The sequence below is a fragment of the Anabrus simplex genome, chromosome 5, assembly GCF_040414725.1.
Source record: "Anabrus simplex isolate iqAnaSimp1 chromosome 5, ASM4041472v1, whole genome shotgun sequence".
In the NCBI taxonomy this organism is placed as follows: Eukaryota; Metazoa; Arthropoda; class Insecta; order Orthoptera; family Tettigoniidae; genus Anabrus; species Anabrus simplex.
In genome coordinates, this window is record NC_090269.1 from 391,409,723 (window position 1) to 391,431,320 (window position 21,598).

General features: G+C 41.6%; 1 protein-coding gene across 1 annotated transcript in view; it reads right to left on the reverse strand.

The window, feature by feature from the left end:
* Positions 1 to 21,489, reverse strand: part of LOC136874169 (uncharacterized) — a 41,504-nt gene extending 20,015 nt beyond the window's left edge. Inside the window, exons 1-2 of the mRNA XM_067147751.2 lie at positions 21,331 to 21,489; positions 14,445 to 14,640 (exon numbers count right to left, since the gene is read on the reverse strand). Of these exons, the coding sequence (XP_067003852.1) occupies positions 14,445 to 14,640; positions 21,331 to 21,450 (316 nt within the window). The 5' untranslated portion in view covers positions 21,451 to 21,489. The remainder of the gene's footprint in view (positions 1 to 14,444; positions 14,641 to 21,330) is intronic.
* Positions 21,490 to 21,598: the final 109 nt, after the last annotated feature.

Below are 21,598 nucleotides of genomic sequence, written 5' to 3' on the forward strand. Positions count from 1 at the left end.
GCACGACCTGCTACTTGCCCGCAGCCTGTATATGTTCACCGCGGGCGCGGCGTGCTTCAACACCTCTGCTCCCCTCATAGTGCGGGCGAGCGGTATCTCAGGGTACTTGAGGGGTCCGAGCGGCCTCCTTTGGACGCAAGCTGCAACGGCCGGTCTGGCCATCCAACTTAGCCTACATCAACTACATGGACAGTCACTATAAGAGATGACTACACTTGGGGATTCAACAACAAATTTGGTGGACATTGCAAAATTTTTCATCACCTTTTAAAAGATTATATTCAGAAATTCGCCTTCTACAAACATAAATACCTTACGTTACCAATTACAACAAAAATTTTGGAACTGAATTAAGAAATTTCTCAAATACTTCTGCAATTTATTTTAATATCAACATCAAAACTTGGACCTTATTTTCAAACAAAAGTTTATGTTCTTCTGTGTTACCCCTCGGAGGAACTTTTTGGGGGGGAGGTCTGTACCGGGTGGTACACCTCCACGCCGCTAATTTAAATGCGCGCCAGTTAAAACTCCTCTGCTGGAGGAAGTCTGAACTTTATTGACAGTATTAATTTTCTACCGTCTCAGAAGATGTCACCACGTGGAAAATTTTGAGTTTTTGAACTGTGTCATTTTTGATGTGTTTTTGTTTCACTTGAAGTAAGAAGTGTGAACTTTCTCTTCTAGAGGACATTACTGAAGATCTACAATAGTGCAATCTAGTGCGGAGTCAAGAACTATTTTTTTTGGAGAAAATTTAATTTCAAGAGTTTGTTCTTTGTTAAATTTCTTTCTATCATTGTTTAAGTTGGCAATATTTACCCCTTTCTTCCCCTTATTATGAATGTATCCAATCCCGAATTTCTTCAATTAATTTCTATCCAATCAGATGTATCTTCCCCCAACCTGAATCTGTTGCGGGGTCCTACCCAATAAAGCGTTTGTGGGAGGGTGTTTTCATTCCCCTAACGCCTAGAAACTTCCGCGAGAGGATATAAACTGCTGATTTTTGGGTCTCTCGGCCAGTTGTGTTCCATCTTTCAGTGTGTTAAGTACATAGCAGGGGGCGGGAAGCGCCTCTTTCTTCGGCAGCGGTCAACAACAAGGTAATGGCCGATTAATAAATTCTTTCTTTGCTAGCTCAGCAGTTTAACTTTCGGGGCGGGTTCTAAGCGTTCCACTATGTAACCTTTTCCTAAAATGTAACTTCTCTTTCATCTATTCTCTTGTAAAGCTACATACTGGGATAGAGAGTGCTAACCCTCTCGAGCTCCCACTCACATTGTCTTGAGGTGAACTTATTTTTCTCAACCAATTCTTCCGTAATGTAATGTAAATTGCTATTAAGTCACCTCTGTAGTATGGGATTAGCCCTTGTATTAACGGCCTAGTGCCAAGTAGGTCTTAAGCAAAGTGTATTAGGAGTGCAAGTTCGCCTCCTCTCAAATTGTATTTTAGAGGTCATGTATTAATCTTCTTGTTATTTAACAGACCTCAGTAGGTTGGGTATTTTGCCCCTGTGTATATGTCCTTTGAGGACGGCTTAAAGGTGGAGTTCGGAGTGGCCTATGATAGGCTTGTATTTTAGGGGGAAGTTGCCCTTTTTGAAAATTGTGTTTCTGCCTCAAGGAGGCTTTTGGATGTAATCGGAAGCAGATGTTTCTGGCATGTTTGGGGGTTTTCGGCCCCTTTGTTGTATGGTGTTCATTGTAAGGTTGGGCTCATTGCTCAAGAATTATGTTTCTGACTTTTGAAGCCCCAAATGGGGTACCTATGTAAATGTATTTGTCAATCGTGTTTCGGCTACTAAGTACCTGTTCTATTTGTTGTTATCTAATTTTGAAAAGAAAATATAACCTTGTTAAATTTTAAAATTAATTTCACTTTAGTAGCTTGAGACCCATTCACCACCCAGCACCTTCTTTCATGCATAACTACCACCAAAACACGGTAACAATTATTATTATTATTATTATTATTAAATGTTAATTCATTGCATCATATGTGTAAGGAATATCTTTCTGTTAGTAGGCTTCATGTTAAGAGGAAAATTGTCCAGCTATTAAATGTTAATTCATTGCATCATATGTGTAAGGAATGTGCCGATAATTTTATTGACAAGTGTCTTAATGTGATGATACAACGTTTTTAAATGAGAAAAAAATCCAACCGTAAGAGTTCAGACAGGAATGCTAAAGCTAAAAAAGTAATGCATAAATGGAAGATAAAGCCATTTCACAGCAGTCCATTTCACTTCTTGTTTATATGTCTGTCCACCTCTGTGGTGTACTGGTTAGCGTGATTAGCTGCCACCCCCGGAGGCCCGGGTTCGATTCCCGGTTCTGCCACGAAATTTGAAAAGTGGTACGAGGGCTGGAACGGGATCCACTCAGCCTCGGGAGGTCAACTGAATAGAGGTGGGTTCGATTCCCATCTCAGCCATCCTGGAAGTGGTTTTCCGTGGTTTCCCACTTCTCCTCCAGGCGAATGCCGGGATGGTACCTAACTTAAGGCCACGGCCGCTTCCTTCCCTCTTCCTTGCCTATCCCTTCCAATCTTCCCATCCCTCCACAAGGCCCCTGTTCAGCATAGCAGGTGAGGCCGCCTGGGCGAGGTACTGGTCATACTCCCCAGTTGTATCCCCCGACCAAGAGTCTGAAGCTCCAGGACACTGCCCTTGAGGCGGTAGAGGTGGGATCCCTCGCTAAGTCCGAGGGAAAAACCGAACCTGGAGGATAAACAGATGATGATGATGATGATGATGATGATGTTTATATGTCTAATTTCAGTCTTTGAATAATAACCTTTTAAACCGACCTCGATAGCTGCAGTCGCTTAAGTGCGGTAGGTATCCAGTATTCGGGAGATAGTAGGTTCGAACCCCACTGTCGGCAGCCCTGAAGATGGTTTTCCGTGGTTTCCCATTTTCACACCAGGCAAATGCTGGGGCTGTACCTGAATTAAGGCCACGGCCGCTTCCATCCCACTCCTAGCCCCTTCCTATCCCATCGTCGCCATAAGACATATCTGTGTCGGTGTGACGTAAAGCAACTCTCAAAAAAAAAAAAAAAAAATCTTTTAAATAATTCTTCATTCATTTATCCAGATTTGCTTTAGCAACTTCGGAGTTAATATCTCAATAACACTTTCTTTCTAGACGTAATTTATTTATGCATTTCCGTATATACATTTCCATCGATATTTGAATTTAGCGCGATTTGTTCAGGTCAAGTCACTAGGAGCGCCACCGCCGAATTGTCTCCCATTTTAGCAAGGCGAAATCCGTAAGTGTCGCGTATTATCTCTACTGTATTTGGTTACAAGGAACCAAGCGAGGGAGGATTGAGAGAAGAAACACAACGACGAAGGCAACACAAGAGACGACACAATCCACTCCCGCTTCCCGCCAGTGACAAGGGAGTGGACAGAAAACCCCCCTGCAGCTATTACTTTCTTGTTTAATTTACTAATTTTACAGAACATGAGAGCGGAAGAGCGGCCCGCACTCTACCGAGAAACGTGTACTGTAAATGTATATGTGATAACGATGTATGTATGTATGTATGTATGTATGTATGTATGTATGTATGTATGTATGTATGTATGTATGTATGTATGTATGTATGTGTATATATAGTCGCAGAGACAAGTGTGTGCCACCAACACCGCAAAGAAGGGACGTCATCAGGCGAGAAGAAGAAGCCCCTTACCCCAAGTAAGGCTTGGCTATACTCCCCTTCTCCTTAAAGGAGACTTGGCACCAGGGACCGCTGGCTGCTGGACCAAGGGACTAACCTGTGGCCCAAAGCCCAGACGCCAGCGGACCCGAGCCGCACCAGGCAGTGACAAGAAGGACTGGTTCCCCATAATAATTGACAAAAGCTAGGAAAATGGTTATGATTGCATGACACATACTCCTAACTAACACAACCTCTGGACTTTTCCAGCCCATATCCTTGCATGTGCTATCAAAAGATGTCAGGTTTTACATGTAGGCTATTTCTCTTTTCTGCCCATGTGGTTTTTCCCTGACCCTTCAATACCATACTTCAACACCACCTTACCTAACACAAACTCTTGCCGTGGTAACGTGTCTGACATGGAAACCGGCAGATACTCCTTGTATCACTTCCCACTCTTCCCTGCTATCTCTTTCTTCTTAGAAATAATAGCATGTCGGAGGCCATGTAGATTGAGCCGATGATCACGCCGGGGGGGGGGGGGAGCGGGCTTCGGGGGCCCCACAAAAAAAAAAAAAAACGTCCTAGTCAGACTGGCATCAACTTGTGTAAAGTGTGTGTGTGTGTGGAGGGGCTACTGACCTCGATGCGGATGCTATTCCCGTCCAGCTGGAAAATTTAACATCGTCGGAATTGGGTGAGCTAAAATACTTCACATACAAATTGTTGGAACACTTTTAACTTAGCCATTCAGGCTCTTGATTTCGAAGGCCTTGGTTCGCGCCTCAATTCTTACTACCTGTTTCTACTTATCAAAATCATTTTTTTTTTACGTTCTGCAAATTATTGATGTGGACTGAGGGTAAACATGGCCAACAGAATTTTCTCAAGTTTTGAAATTCGGTCACTAATTGGCGGATGAGCTTTCTCCAGTATCGCGCACCCGGAGTCCTTTTTTTATTTTTTATCTTTTCCTTTCATATCCTTGTTATTTTGATCCTCCTCCTTTCCCACCCCTTTCTCTTTCACTTGGATCATTAGGTTTTTGTAAAAACGCCCTGGAGGTGTTTGATTTGTAATTGTGGCCAAATATTATAATCATCGTAGAAAAAAGATAGTTGCTCTATCAAAAGTTTTATGTCTATTTCCCTAGGAAGAAAATCATCTGAGATGATCATGTATGAAACTTTCTTTATTTGAAAATGGTAATAAATCCTGTGTAATAGTTCCCCTGTATAGGTGAAATCTATAGAGAATGTTATCTAAGGTCATGATGTATGAAATGTTTTTGAAAATGGTAAACAAACCTGTGCGGTACTTTCCTTTTACTTTCTTCCTGTTACTGGAAGCTTGGGTATTGCTTTGGTGATTCATGTCCAGGATCTCTCTCGGACCTATTGTCCGTCTATGTTAATCTGTGTGTAGTGTGCAAAAACATACTATTCCAATTATTATTATTATCATAGAAAAAAGTTGCTCTTTCAAAAGTTTTATGACTATTTCTCTGAGATGATCATGTATGAAACATTATTTGAAAATAGTTCCTTTTTACCTCTTTCTATTTCGTGAATTGTTAACTTTCTTCTTAAGGGAAGTTAAAAAAATAAATTGGTTTGGTAAAAATGAAATGGCGTATGGCTTTTAGTGCCGGGAGTGTCCGAGGACATGTTCGGCTCGCCAGGTGCAGGCCTTTTGATTTGACTCCCGTAGGCGACCTGCGCGTCGTGATGAAGATGAAATGATGATGAAGACGACACATACACCCAGCCCTCGTGCCAGCGAAATTAACCAATGATGGTTAAAATTCCCGACCCTACCGGGAATCGAACCCGGGACCCCTGTGGCCAAAGGCCAACACGCTAACCGTTTAGTCATGGAGCCGGACATTGGTTTGGTGATTTATGTCCAGGGTTTGTTTCGGACCTATTTTTCTCCTATGTTAATCAGTGTGTATTCTGCCAAAAATTTTTACTTTTCCAATACAGTTCTTTATCTAAAACTATCGAATGGTGATCATCATCATCATCATCATCTGTTTACCCTCCAGGTTCGGTTTTTCCCTCGGACTTAGCGAGGGATCCCACCTCTACCGCCTCAAGGGCAGTGTCCTGGAGCTTCAGACTCTTGGTCGGGGGGTACAACTGGGGAGTATGACCAGTACCTCGCCCAGGCGGCCTCACCTGCTAGGCTGAACAGGGGCCTTGTGGAGTGATGGGAAGATTGGAAGGGATAGGCAAGGAAGAGGGAAGGAAGCGGCCGTGGCCTTAAGTTAGGTACCATCCCGGCATTCGCCTGGAGGAGAAGTGGGAAACCACGGAAAACCACTTCCAGGATGGCTGAGGTGGGAATCGAACCCACCTCTACTCAGTTGACCTCCCGAGGCTGAGTGGACCCCGTTCCAGCCCTCGTACCACTTTTCAAATTTCGTGGCAGAGCCGGGAATTGAACCCGGGCCTCCGGGGGTGGCAGCTAATCACACTAACCACTACACCACAGAGGCGGCATCGAATGGTGATATGTTCTTTTTTGTTTGGTACCTACCACGGAAAACCTCTCCCACTATTCCCCCCCCCCCCCCAGTGCTGCTTCTTGTCACTTTGCTTGTTCTCTTTGGTTGAGGCGATCGACTTCTTGGTCCAGTGTTGCCATTACCTTGAAATCGTCTTGTTTCTTCTAACAGCAGTAATGGAAAATATACCATGCAGGAAACATAAAATATATGTCGATTCGGCGTGATCGCCACAAACTTACTCAATCAAGACAGTCGAATGTACCCCAGTTGATGACGCTCATTAGAAAAGATTTCAATATGACTAAGAATTATTGTCTTTGGAAGTACCGAGCGAGTTGGCTGTGCGGCAAGGGGTGCGCAGCTGTGAGCTTGCATTCGGTAGATAGTGGGTTCGAACCCCACTGTCGACAGTCCTGAAGATGGTTTTCCACGGTTTCCACACCCCCACTTCCACGCCAAACAAATACTGGGACTGTACCTGAATTAAGGCCACGGTCGCTTCCTTCCCACTGTTAGCCCTTTCCTATCCAATTGTCACCATGTGACCTGACTGTGTCGGTGCGATGTGGTCTCCAACCAATGTATGTACGTATGTCTATCCTTCAGTTACGTTTCTTGACACACGGTTGGAGAGGGGATGAGGTGAAATGAAATCATATGGTTTGTTTTTACGGCCGGATGCCCTTCCTGTCACCAATTTCAATTGAGGAGCTAATGGAGATTAAATGAATGATGGTGGATACAATTGGGCAAGGAGTTGGAAGGAATCGGCTGTGGCCTATGATTATGAACTTTCGCGGTATTTACCTGGAAAAGAAAATGGGAAACCATAGAAAACCATTCTCAGAACAGTCGATGGTTGACTGCTTGACTGCTTAACCGTAGTGCGTTAACAGAATGATATCTCCAGAGTTCGGAATTTCAGGGAGACACAACAGTTGCTGATCAAAAACGGACAGGACCTCCACACAGAACAACTCGCAGGGTGGGTAGTTATTTTCTTGGCTTTAGAACGTCATAGGTCCACTGTTACTGCGACATCGTTCCACCGGGATCTTGGGAGGGCCACCAGAAAGAATGTGTCATATCAGACAGGGCAAAATCAGTGGTACTCATAGGATATAAACTTCATATTTTTGATCCGTATTAAACTGTGATCACAATAACTAAACTTATCTCGTAATGGTCCTTCTTTTCAGTACTATATTGTTTAATGTTTACGTTACATTTTTAGTCGAGGAACTAGTTTCGGCCTTGGCTGGCCATCATCAGTCACAATACAAAACTACAAACACATCTAATAACTAAAACAAATGTACAAACATACACAAATGACGTTCATAGGTATTAAAAACATCCGGAGATCCTAAAATGAATTATGTGCACAGCACGTAAAATATAAGATGAAATTAAAATAAGGCTCTTACCAAACCCCATGGCGCAACAGCCCTGAAGGACCATCGCCTACCAAATGACCGCTGCTCAGCCCGAAGGCCTACATATTGCGAAGTGTCGTGTGGTCAGCACGACGGGTTCTCTCGGTCGTTATTCTTGGCTTTCTAGACCGTGGCCGCTATCTCACCGTCAGATAGCTCCTCAATTTTAATCATGTAGGCTGAGTGGACCTCGAACCAGCCCTCAGATGCAGGTAAAAATCCCTGACCTGGCCGGAATCGAACCCGGGGCCTCCGGGTAAGAGGCAGGCACACTACCCACGCACCGCGGGGCCGGCAAAATAAGGCTCATAGTGAGATCTAAAATCCTTAGATGCGTTGTATCATGTTAAAATGTTTTATTAATACTTTCTGTTAAAATACCTTAACCGGGCGAGTTGGCCGTGCGGTTGGTTAGGAGCGCGCGGCTGTGAGATTGCATCCGGTAGATAGTCGACAACCCTGAAGCTGATTTTCCGTGGTTTCCCATTTTCACACCAGGAAAATGCTGGGGCTGTACCTTAATTAAGGCCACGGCCGCCTCCTTCCAACTCCTAGGCCTTTTCTATCCCATCGTCACCATAAGTCCTATATGTGTCGGTGCAACGTAAAGCCACTAGGAAATAAATAAATAAATAAATAAATAAATAAATAAATAAATAAATAAATAAATAAATAAATAAATAAATAAATAAATATTGAAAACGCTGAAAATGTTCCTCTATTGGAAGTTGTCAAATGGTTGAGTCAAGGACGGCACACGAAGATCTGTTTAAATAACTGGTACGTTCTTAGATTACAGTTGGTAGAGATTCGCAATTCAATGCGGTGTCCGTGAAGTTAACCTTTCGTTGTGGCATGCGGTGCGTGATCTACTATTGTGTGCCTCATGCTAACGGGGAGGAATCCATCGGGAGGTTTTCAGGAGTGGATCGCCGAAAAAGTGAGTAGCAAACACCGGAGCATAAATTACATTGTTATTTAAATTATAGGACCCTGTTAGATGTAAGATAGATATCATCCAAGATACCCTATAAGACTTACGATAACTGGTGTGAGCTTTAGGAACCAAGAAAACCGAGCTTGATAGCTGCAGTCGCTTAAGTGCGGCCAGTATCCAGTAATCGGGAGATAGTGGGTTCGAGCCCCACTGTCGACAGCCCTGAAGATGGTTTTCCGTGGTTTCCCATTTTCACACCAGGCAAATGCCGGGGCTGTACCTTAATTAAGGCCACGGCCGCTCCCTTCCACTTCCTAGACCTTTCCTATCCCATCGTCGCCGTAAGACATATTTGTGTCGGTGCGACGTTAAGCAAAAATAGACCGGGCGAGTTGGCCGTGCGTGTAGAGGCGCGCGGCTGTGAGCTTGCATCCGGGAGATAGTAGGTTCGAATCCCACTATCGGCAGCCCTGAAGATGGTTTTCCGTGGTTTCCCATTTTCACACCAAGCAAATGCTGGGGCTGTACCTTAATTAAGGCCACGGCCGCTTCCTTCCAACTCCTAGGCCTTTCCTATCCCATCGTCGCCATAAGACCTATCTGTGTCGGTGCGACGTAAAGCCCCTAGCAAAAAAAAAAAAAATAGCAACAACAATAGGAACCAAGAAACAAAGGCAGTACCGTATGTAGTTTCTTATGGAAAACAGTGAAATTAAATTTCTTATTTTCTCGGGTTCTGGTATGGATTGTAGAGTGATTCTTTGTTCTTTTTGAAATGTGAATTATGTCTGTTGTATAATGTGATATGTATTGCAGGTGACGTTGTTGTCTAGGTAAAACGTTTTAATTATTTTTCTTAAAGGCAAATACCAAAGATTTGTGATTCGTGTACATTGAAAATTTCCTGCCTTGCAATAAAAATCTCAAATGTAATACGTAGTGTTGTTTTGGCGTACTAGGTACGCTTAATGACGTGCACAATGAATCACCTATTAAGAAGTATTTTTCTGGACAGCCGAGTGATTATTCTGGAGCGATGGATGAATGAATCCCGGCAAATGGAGTGGTCTGCATTAGACGCTGTACAAGTTATCTCAAAATGATCCTACTTAACCATCATAGACAGAGAGGAATTTTATGTCGAGGAGCTAAGAATACAGTCGTTACTCTCAGCCACAACGGTCGAAGAAAGCCGATATCTGAGAAGATTTCTGCTCCACCGATGCCATGATAAATCGCGAGTGGGTTCAAGGTGGATATGATCTGCGGCACCTACTGATAAGGTTCTCCGTTCATGGGTTTCATAAACCAAGTCCGAACTGCGTCTGCTCGAGATGTGGCACTCACTGTACTAGGTACCATGTATCAAGTCGCACACAACGATTGGAATCAGTCGTAACATTTTGTAATGAAGATTGATGTAATTTAATTCTTTGCACATTGTGCATATTAAAAATATAAATATGTAGCCGCCGCTTTTATCTCTGTACGCTCAATTTATGTTTTCTCCCTAGTCTGCAAGATATTGTGCTGGTGCAGTTTGTATGGGTGTAACTTTGATCAGACCAGTGTGTTTTGACTGCTTATTATCACAGTTTTTCCGGTACTGGGTGGCTAAATATTAGAAAAAGTTCATCCAAGTTCAGAAAGCGAAGGATGGTCAAATATTTGTGGACCAAGTGTCCACGTATGTGAGCATTAAGGTGTTACGGCGATATTTGAGCGATCAAATGTACGAAACAGCCGGCAAACAGAGCTGACCTTATAGATAGGCCTACATTTCCTGCATTAACTCTTGCACTTGACATATTAAGAAGAGCATAAGGAGAGGAGTGTGTGAAGAACAGGCAGGAGGCCATGTTGTACATTCATTGTGATGAAACGTTCAACAATACGTTGAAGGTTGAGTCAAATGTTCCACCTTTACAATACCAAGATTCTTTATTAACTAATTATTTACATAAATTTTGAAATATATCGGGACATGTTTCGTCTAACTTGTAGACATCATCAGCTATAAAAACCTTTGAGAAAAAGCTACAGTGACAAGGACAAAGTAACACATTAAAATAATTCGGATGACCGAATATGTCATTTAAAATGGTGAAGAATTCAGAACTTTTCTGAGTACAGCACTTGAGAATACCGTTGACATTAAAATTAAAATTGTCCACATGGGATGATCTTGGTATCTTGGTATTGTAAAGGTGGAACATTTGACTCAACCTTCAACGTATACTTACGACAATACAGGCTTTATAATGAAGTTTATTTTATGTAATGATTATGCCAACCAGGCAAACAAAGCTAACACCTACTTGAATTTTAAGATTCAGCTATCAAAAATAGGCAAGAACATTGCTTTCTTGAAGAAATGTTTACATAGTGGACTCATTCCAAATTTCTTGAAGTTCAATCAAAATAAAAACAACAGTTCTTATTGGCACAGAAAAAAACAGTCTAGGTCTAATTCATTATGGATTAGAAATGAAATTAAGTTTCTACACAGGAAAAAATCTTTACTTAACACAAAGTTATATGAAGCACATCTGTTTGCTTCGTCCTCCCTAACCCCTTTAGAATGGGATTCTTTTCAGAAATTCGCTCTTACGAAGATAGAGAATGTAATTGTCACAAAACAGGCCACTTTAGACAAAAAATACAACACACTCTTGCGTAATAATAGTCACTATAATAACTTCCCTCCATACAATAGGCACATCAACGAATCTGACTCGGGAGACGTGAAGTTCCATGACCCGGTTATAAATCTTTCTGATTCTCAACTTAGCGCTTCGGATATCGAAATTTTAGAGAAGGGACCTAAATTCAATTGGCCTACTGCCTTTAAATTGAAGGATGCCATTGCTATCACTGCTGAAACTGAAAACGCCATACAAAAACTACCAATTGACAGCCAAACAGAAATTAGACTCAATATTCGTAAAAAAACTTTCTAATTTAATTGAAGTCAACAAATCTACAGCTCCTTTATTTCCCAAAAAAGCCATAGACTCGTTAAAAAAGAAGATTAACGAAAATGATCTAATAGTCACGAAAGCGGACAAAGGCAATGCCACAGTTATTATGAACAAAGAAACTTACGTGCAAAAAACTGAAACCTTCTTCTCCGATAATTCTTTTAAACTGATAAAAAAGATCCTACCAACAATATTCAAAAGAACTTAAAACAATTATTGAAACAAACGTCCTTCATTCTCACTGAACACGATTCTCAAAAACTCATTAATATGAACCCCAGTATCCCCACAGCTAAAGCATTACCTAAAGTCCACAAAATAGATATTCCCATAAGACCCATAGTTAACTACAGGAACAGTCCTACTTACAAAACTTCCAAATTTATTCATAACTTCTTGAAGAAATACTAAAAATTTGAAAATCCGAACTCCATCAAGAATTCTATAGAATTTTGTAATTTGACTAAAAACCTAGAATTACAGCCAGAACAAAAATGTACTCATTTGACATAAAAAACATATATTCCAATATACCGGTCAAGAAAACTTTAAAGATCATCAAGGACAATTTTCTAAAACACAGAAAACTGAGCATACAAGAAATAGAAGAATTTTTAAATATTTTAGAATTTGTAACTTCCAACAACTATTTCACTTTTAATGGAAAAATTTATAAGCAGGATAGTCTTCCTATGGGTTCCCGGCTTCAGGAATAATGGCAGAAATTTATTTAGACCACTTGGAAAATTCCAAAATTCTCAACAAAATTAAAGGCATCGTATTCTGGACACGCTTTGTTGATGATACATTTACTTTAATAGATCATAACGTCTCCAACGGCGATATCGTTCTTGAACAGTTGAATGCAGTCGACCCATGGATCAAGTTTACTTCCGAAGCGGAAGTCAATAATTCATTAAACCTCTTAGATGTTACTATTAACAACAGCTCTAACAAATTCTCTTATACCATATTCAGGAAGCCCACCCAAACTATTAATACTATTCGGCAAGACTCAATGCAACCGGAATCTCAGAAAAGAGCAACATTTTATAGTTTAATCCACAGAGCTTTTCACGTCCCTTTATCTAATGTTAATTGTAAAAAAGAACTTGACTTTATCCGCTTAATAGCGAGTAAAAATGGATTTAGCAGGCATTTCATTGACAGGATAATCAATAAAGTTACTAACAAATCCAGTTCAACTTTGCTTGGAGAAACAAAAAGAAAAACAAACAAATACGCCACCTTCACTTATACAAATAGTAAGATTTACGATATCACCAATACCTTCAAGAAGCATAAGATCAATATTGCTTTTAAAACAGTCAACAATAATACTAATCTCTTTTACAACCAGTATAAAATTAACAACACTATGAATAAATATAATAGGTCAGGCGTATATAAGTTAAAGTGCAAAAAATGTTCCGCGAGCTACACTGGGCAAAGCGGGAGAGGCTTTTCTGTCAGATATAAGGAACATATCAATGCCGCTAAACACAGAAGGTACTCCGCCATGAGCACTCACATGACAGAGTCCAATCATTCCTTCACTTCCATAGAACAGGACTTTTCTTTATTTTCATAATAAAAGCACTTTACTCAATGTTTTAGAAAATATATTAATATAGATCATAAATGCAATCCCATTCACAATTTGAATGAAATTTCAGAAACTGCGAACGTAATTTTCGAGGCATTGCTCAATAGTTCTTACTTTGACAAACCCACTAACAAGCATCCACGTGATAAGCTCCCTGCCTACTAATCCCAACCTTCCCCTAATTTCCCCTCGTACCGGCTCCCTTCATACACGACCTCCATAGCTCGCTCTCAGTCAGCCACAGTCATCCACACTGAACTAGTCGCTGTCGGACAGGCGAGAACGTAAGTAATCAGATGTGCCGCACTTCTTATTTTCATTCTTTCATTACTTTACATCTCAAGACACAAAAACTTGCCTATTTCAATACTAACAACAACCATTATTTTTGTTCTAGAGCCCTCTACTGTACATTCCACATTACGTTATCACGTTCAAATATTCCACCTAACTTCTCAACAAGAAATGTCAACATACCAATAAGACGGCTTTAACATCCGCTCGCTGGATTTCTCACACATTGTTGTTGTCCTACTGGAATGAACATTGTGCAATTCATCATCAAGCCTTCACGACATAACAGAATATTATATGTTAACACAGCACAAAAAAGAGGAAGAATTTTAACGCAAAGTTTTTACTGAATCATCCCATGTGGACAATTTTAATTTTAATGTCAACGGTATTCTCAAGTGCTGTACTCAGAAAAGTTCTGAATTCTTCACCATTTTAAATGACATATTCGGTCATCCGAATTATTTTAATGTGTTACTTTGTCCTTGTCATTGTAGCTTTTTCTCAAAGGTTTTTTATGGCTGATGATGTCTACAAGTTAGACGAAACATGTCCCGATATATTTCAAAATTTATGTAAATAATTAGTTGATAAAGAATCTTGGTATTGTAAAGGTGGAACATTTGACTCAACCTTCAACGTATACTTACGACAATACGGGCTTTATAATGAAGTTTATTTTATGTAACGTTCAACAATGTTCATACGTAATGTGATTTTCCTTTCAGTTTCCTTTCCATACGAATATCCCTGCCAGGCGCGGCAAATCAGCATACAGCAGAGTGCCCTCCTGCCACGTGCAGCAGACCAACTTACTGTGGAGTATTCAACTTAAGTACCTGGTATGTCATAGATGAAGTTCGAGTCCTGTGCACGCCCCATCCGGTCACCCTGTCTCTGAAGGCATGAGCTCGACAGCCGATGGACGTGTCTCAAGATCCCCAGGGTAGAAGTTTCTGGAACTCGATGTTGTGATGAGGATACACATTCATACTAACCTGCAGCTTGCCATGTTCCAGGATTCTCAGAATTTTCTATGGTGAAAACCTTGCGCAGTGTTTGCCCAGGGTACGTCGATGTTATCTCAAGGGTAGTTTCATTGAATTTCGTCAAAGTTATTGTGTAACATTGACTTTTGTCCTCGGTTAAAGTGGCTGGTCCATGTGCCTTTCCCAGGAACCAGTCACCATACACCTGAAAATATAAAACAGACGAGTTTTATTCAAGGTAGATTCATCAAGGGTCAGTAACTGTAAAAGGAATACTATAGATTTTGAAGAATATTCCATAATTGGACCACTGTATTATTTGTATTCATACTTTGATGCACTGAACAAAATATTGGGAATACCAAGAATATCATTAAATGAAGTTAAAGATGTTCTTCAATGGGACTTTCAAAGCAGGTTTCAGAAAGCACTGTAGATGTGCGGTTCTCATTAAAATCCTGGAACAGAGCACTGAATGGAAAACATCATTGTAGCTCATATTTTATGTAATTTGCTGTATGTAGCTATGTGGAAATCCGCGCCAGAATACGGGATTCTTTCAAAGATATTGAATATTGTTTACGATATGTATGAGGATTTAGAAGTCAAGTATTTCACGAAGGCGAAGTCTCTGAGAATTAAGCACAGTGTTGTAATATTATGTGACTTTTCCTGTTCATTAAATATCTGAAAATAGTATTTAAAGCTTATCACCAGACGCCCATTGTTCGCCTCCGTAGCGTAACGGTTAGTGTTATTAGCTGCCGTTGACGGGGGCCCGGGTTCGATTCCCGGTACTTCCAGAAATTTAAGAATGGTAGGAGGGCCGGTATGTGGTTGAAATGGTACATGCAGCTCACCTCCAGCGGCGTTGTGCCTGAAAAGAGCTGCACCACTTTGATATGAGGACACGAGTTTGCATTTTGAATCAGACGTCCACTGATAATAGCGAGTGAGTTTCATTACTAGTGAAAACACAGATCTTTACTATAAGCACAATAACACGGTGAATGCTATAACAAGTAGATATACAGCATGTCTTCAAATAAATGCATATTTCAAGTAGGCCGTAAACGAACGTTACTGTCGCTGAAGCATACATATTGATCGCTCACCCACTCGTCCTCCCACTTACAGTATACCGTTGTTGCACCTAGAAAAACCGCTATGTGAAGCTATTTTAGCTTAGAACTCTGACCAGAAAGGTTCTGTCTTCTAAGGTTCAGTACTGCATGAACTATTTCAACGAGTTTTCGTTCTGTGATACATGTACTGCGGTTCGGTATTTCTAACCTCAACATTGTCACATAGCGGCATTCCGCAACGGCGATGTGCTGTGTGCCCACGGAACGAAAAACCCAGCGTGAACACCTCTGATGTAGAGTATCGCAAGCGTCCTCTCTTTATTTGAATACTGTAGTCTAACACGCCATTTTTGGAGTTACATTATCTCTCGTAGTGCAACATTGGAGTGGAATAGCGTATGGCTTTTAGTGCCGGGAATGTCCGAGGACAAGTTCAGCTCGCCTGATGCAGGTCTTTTGATTTGACTCCCGTAGGCGACGTGCGCGTCGTGATGAGGATGAAGACGACACATACAACCAGCCCCCGTGTCAGCGACATTAACCAACTATGGTTAAAATTCCTGACCCTGGCGGGAATCGAACCCGGGACCGCTGTGACCAAAGGCCAGCACGCTAACCATTTAGTCATGGAGCCGGGCAGTGCAAAATTATATCCGTGTTTTAAGTGACGAGGGGAAGACGCCATGTGGTTTTCTAGAAAAGTGTTAACATTTTGAGGATTTGTCCTTCGTTAAAAGATATTTTAGCCCTGTTCGAGCGATTTTGCCAATGGGCTTTATTTTGTTCTAAATTTAACTTTTAAAATATATCCTGAAACGTTTGTAGTTTTATTCCTGCATATATTAAAGACTTGTTCGCGAGAAAAAAAGTTGCCATCACTTATGACTCGACCCTCGCATTAGCACGGAAGTCCGGTTTTAGGCTATCTCGCACTTATATATTTTAATATTTTAATAACACGATGGAATCAGCAATAATGTTACATCAAACATGTCTTGCTTCGCTTCTGGGAGCTGTGTATTTGAAAAGGCGAAGTAAACAACGGCGCAGAAGATGGGCTCATCCCCCGAATCAAAGAAGGTTATCTCAGGGCAATTTCGGTAATCTACTGCAAGAAATAACCCTCATCAGTTCGTTTTGTACATGGGGATGAAACCAGAACTGTTTTACACTATCTTACGATTTGTGTCCCAATTTCTAATAAAAATAAGTGTAAGGGCTCCTTTGCCGACATCTTTGTGTCTATATATCACACTCCGATGAGATGTTTTAGTATGATATCGTTTTTGTAAACTACGTAGGCCTAGTAGTCTGTCATAATGTTAAGAAATATACAGGGAAATTGATTGTCACTCGCCCGGTCGCCAGCGCTGCGAGCTTGTCTCTCCCCCATTTACCGCCAGATTTCATTGCCACAGCATATTTATTATCACGCATTCATTCTCTTTCGATACAGCGTATTTGTAATCTTTTTGCTTTTATCATACATACAAACACGGCTTGTTTTGAAAGAGAATTACAATTATCACGCATTCATTCTCTTTCGATACAGCGTATTTGTAATCTTTTTGCTTTTATTATACATACAAACACGGCTTGTTTTGAAAGAGAATTGCAAGTATTTCGTCGAAAGAAGTCATATCAAGCACAAATAAAATGTTGACGTCTGCTGTGATTGGCTGGTTCTAGAACTTAACGCAAAATTAACTGCAAAAGCTTGGAGTTCACAATCCCTTAATTTTACGGACTCGCAGTTAAATTTATGTCGGTGCACTGTGAATGGTTCCATTAGATAACATGGCCGCAAACTTCGAATTTAACGTTAATTTTAAGTTTACGTTACGTTACGTTTGCAATGCGAATGGGGCTTTAAACATGCAAATTGTGGCTGTTGAGTAAATAACTATCCGATTCTTTCCTGTGATTTTACTTTACTAGTAGAAATAATAACGGAGATATTTCCGATTATTACACTTTACACGCAACTTTCGAGTTAGCTGTTGATCATAATCAACAAGAGTATTATTCCGATTGATACAGCTTAGAAGTTCTCTAACTCTTCTGCTGCAACTCCCAACATAGTTTTAAAGTCGAGGTTTGTCCGTAGAATGAAAAAACCCACCACCACCACCACCACCACCACCACCACCACCACCACCACCACCACCACCAACAACAACAACAACAAAACCGTCCGATTACAACAGCTGCAGAAACGAATTCAACAACAAAAGTTGTATTCCACTGTTACACGCAGAAAGCATGGAGTTACAATTTGGTGCACCCATTCAGTTTTTAAAAATAAAAGTTTAAACTCGAGTATCCGAAATTCTGAATACCACAGTAGATGGCACAGACGTACGTCTGTACTATGCGGACGTCCCGAACCTTGTATATAGGTGTGGGTCTGTTCAACTGATTCATTAATCTGATACGATTTAGTTTGTTAAAACTATTAATTTAAGCGAGTTTCACTTAAATAATGTTATGCTCGACGATGCGAAAATATAAATATTATATGCCAGAAAACTGAATCTTAATGAGGCTCATTATAGTTTAAGTTTCATTTTGATACAACTGTGGGAGACAGAGAGGGACTGGTCCCCACCGTCGGCTGTCCTGAGAATGGTTTTCCGTGGTTTTCCATTCTCCTATACTAAAGCGAATTCCGGGACAATTCCTAGTATAGGCCACGGCCGCCAACCTCCTCACCTTCTCTGAACATCTCCTTCATCGTATCACATCTCTCTGGCCTGAGAGACAGCGTTACTCTCTAGGAGGCCCACCGCCCTCTTCAGGGACTTGAGTAGTCGTAATCGTAATCGCACCGACATAGATAGGTCTTATGGCGACGATGGGATAGGAACGAGCTAGCTGTGGGAAGGAAACGACCGTACTTAATTAAGGTACAGCCCCACCAGTTGCCTTGTGTAAAAATGGGAAACCACGGAAAACCATCTTCAGGGCTGCCGACAATAGGTTCGAACCCAGTATCTTCCGAATGCAAGCCGATCGGTACATGACCCAAACCACGCAGCCACTTGCTCGGTATAGTAGTAAAATCATCATAATCATTAATAATTGGTGTCACTAGTAAATAAGAAATCAAAGTGCAAAACAATAATTCTTCACATTTATATCCTGTTACTAACATTTAATACCAAACCGAACCAAACCAAACCCCATGGCGCTACAGCCCTTGAAGGGCCTTGGCCTACCAAGCGACCGCTGCTCAGCCTGAAGGCCTGCAGATTACGAGGTGTCCTGTGGTCAGCACGCCGAATCCTCTCGGCCGTTAGTCTTAGCTTTCTACACCGGTGCCGCTATCTCCTCAATTCTAATCACGTAGGCAGAGTGGACCTCGAACCAGCTCTCAGGCCCAGGTAAAAATCCCTGACCCGGCTGGGAATCGAACCCGGGGCCCCCGGGTAAGCGGCAGGCACGCTACCCCTACACCACGGGGCCGGCTAACAATTTTAATAGAATGACTAAATTTCCTAGTAACAATCACTCGATGCAGAATGGATAGCGTGTCTGCTTCCTAACGTCAGGTGTCGGGTTCTTTTCCCGGCTTATGTGCGACTAATGTTAATTGCAGGCTGAGGGCCGAGTGAAAGTACTTTACGCCAATGTTCTTCACATCTTAGATTTCTGTTCTCCTGTCTGGTCCTCTACTGATGTAACAGACGTTTTTAAATCGAACTGTGTTTTTAATTCCTTCATTTCGATCGTTAAAGCTCATAAAACCTCATTGGCATGTGACCAATTCAGATATCTTAAACCGTACCAATGTTCTTGACCCGAGAAACCTTTAACATTTCTCCGGCATATGTTATCTACATACGATAATGAACAGCTGTACTAAATGCAACATTTTACTGACCTACGTATTTCCCAATCCGTGTTCCCTCCCGCTCAACACTAAACATTATTTGCAGCATGTGTCTGGCCCAGGGCAAAGTGCTCAATCTTTCTCGGACTACGTATCTTCGGTAACGCCCTTCCAAACATTTGCATTTCTCCCTATGTCATATTCAAGCAAAATGTTAGAAGATTAATTTAGTTTTGACCCAGGTTTTCCTTTCCCTACTTGATCCTCCCATCTTTTTCTCCTACTTACTTCCAAACCTATTTTTTTCTTTCTTTGCTATTTGCTTTACGTTGCACCGACACAGATAGGTCTTTTTTTTTTTTTGCTATTTGCTTTACGTCGCACAGACACAGATATGTCTTATGGCGACGGTGGGAAAGGAAAGGCCTAGGAACTGGAAGGAAGCGACCGTGGCCTTAATTAAGGTACAGCCCCGGCATTTGTCTGGTGTGAAAATGGGAAACCACGGAAAACCATCTTCAGGGCTGCCGACAGTGGGGTTCGAACCCACTATCTCCCGGATGCAAGCTCACAGCTGCACGCTCCTAACCGCACCGCCAACTCGCCCGGTAAACCTATTTTTAACGATATATGACTCTTGCCTGCCGTTGTCATCACTGTTGTTGAAGATTGTTGTGAAAAAGAAAAGGGCAAAAATGGCCGAGATTACAGCGTGGAAGTTCCAGAACAGCTATCAATCAAACTTGGTACACATGACTTACTATTTGGAAAAAATGTTTTGTGGGGGTAAGACAAACTTAGCACCCGTAACGGAGAGGATGACATATAAACATAACCTAAAACGACCGATTTAGTGTCGAATCCATAGATTTCGCTCTTATTGATATAAATAAGTTTCATTCCGGATGCGGTTTAAGTACAATTTCAGCCCCCATTGGCATGAGGCTAGAAAGAGTGAAAAAGAAAATGTTCAACGTGACAGAGATGATGGATATATGTGTATATATTACAGTATAGCTCTGAACCAGACTTGGTACATATACAACTTAGTATCTGAAAAAATAAATACTGTGGGGGTATGACACCACCGTTGTCACTCCTTGGGGGTGGAGGTGGGGAGGGGTTGACATGTAGCATTAATCGAAAATGACCAATGTCAGGGTGAAATCCGTAGTTTTCGGGGTCGCTGTGATGAATAGTGACACTTTGAATGCCGTTTAAGTTGAACTTCAGCTCCCGTCGGCATGGGAGTGAGAATGGATGAAAAAGAATGTCCAAAATGACCGAGATTACAGATGATGTTCCAGAACAGCTATCAACCAATCTTGTACACATATCACTTACTATGTGGAAAAAGTACTGTGCGAATATACACACCTAGCAATGTTTATTTTCACTTTCTGTTTATTTTCTTTTTGTGAAAAATCCATGGGGGAGGGGTTTCTTACCCCCAGTAACCCCCCGCCTGGATACGCCCCTATTACTGATACAAATCATGACACCTCACACGACGTGCTATCTTGCCGGAGTCCAGAGCTACGGTGTTAGGCGCGAGACAGGACGATTCTAACGCCTCAAGATGGCTTTATGTCCCAGCGACACAGATAGGTCTTATGGCGACGATGGGATAGGAAAGGCCTAGGAGTAGGAAGGAAGCGGCCGTGGCCTTAAATAAGGTACAGCCCCTTTGCCTGGTGTGAAAATGGGAAACCTCGGAAAACCATCTTCAGGGCTGCCGACAGTAGGATTCGAACCCACTATTTCCCGGATGCAAGCTCACAGCTGCGCGCGCCTAACCGCACGGCCAACTCGCCTTGTACCTCAAGATGGCAGCGCTATTACATCACACGATGAAGTCACACCAAGGTAAGAGACTTGTTACTTGGTGCGTTGGTCTTTCCTCTTTACAACGAGATATTGAACAGTGTCATCCCAAGTATTGTGTAAAAAATACGGAAATTAAAGTATTGTGCCTTACCTGATTCATGTCAATATTGCTTTGTGCTCGGGGGTTTGTGCATGTCGCTGTTTCTGCGCTGACAGCGCCAGTGCAGAGCAGACCCAACAGGAAGAACTGAACGTAGCCGTACGGAGACATGTTGAGCGACTGACTCCAGTTACCAGCATTCTTGTCTTTAAATTGTCTTGTTTATGATACAGTGGTATTTTCGTAGGTCATCAGATTAAATGAAGGTCACCTTTACTCCATATCCACATTCTCAGAATGATGTGACACTTGAGAGGAG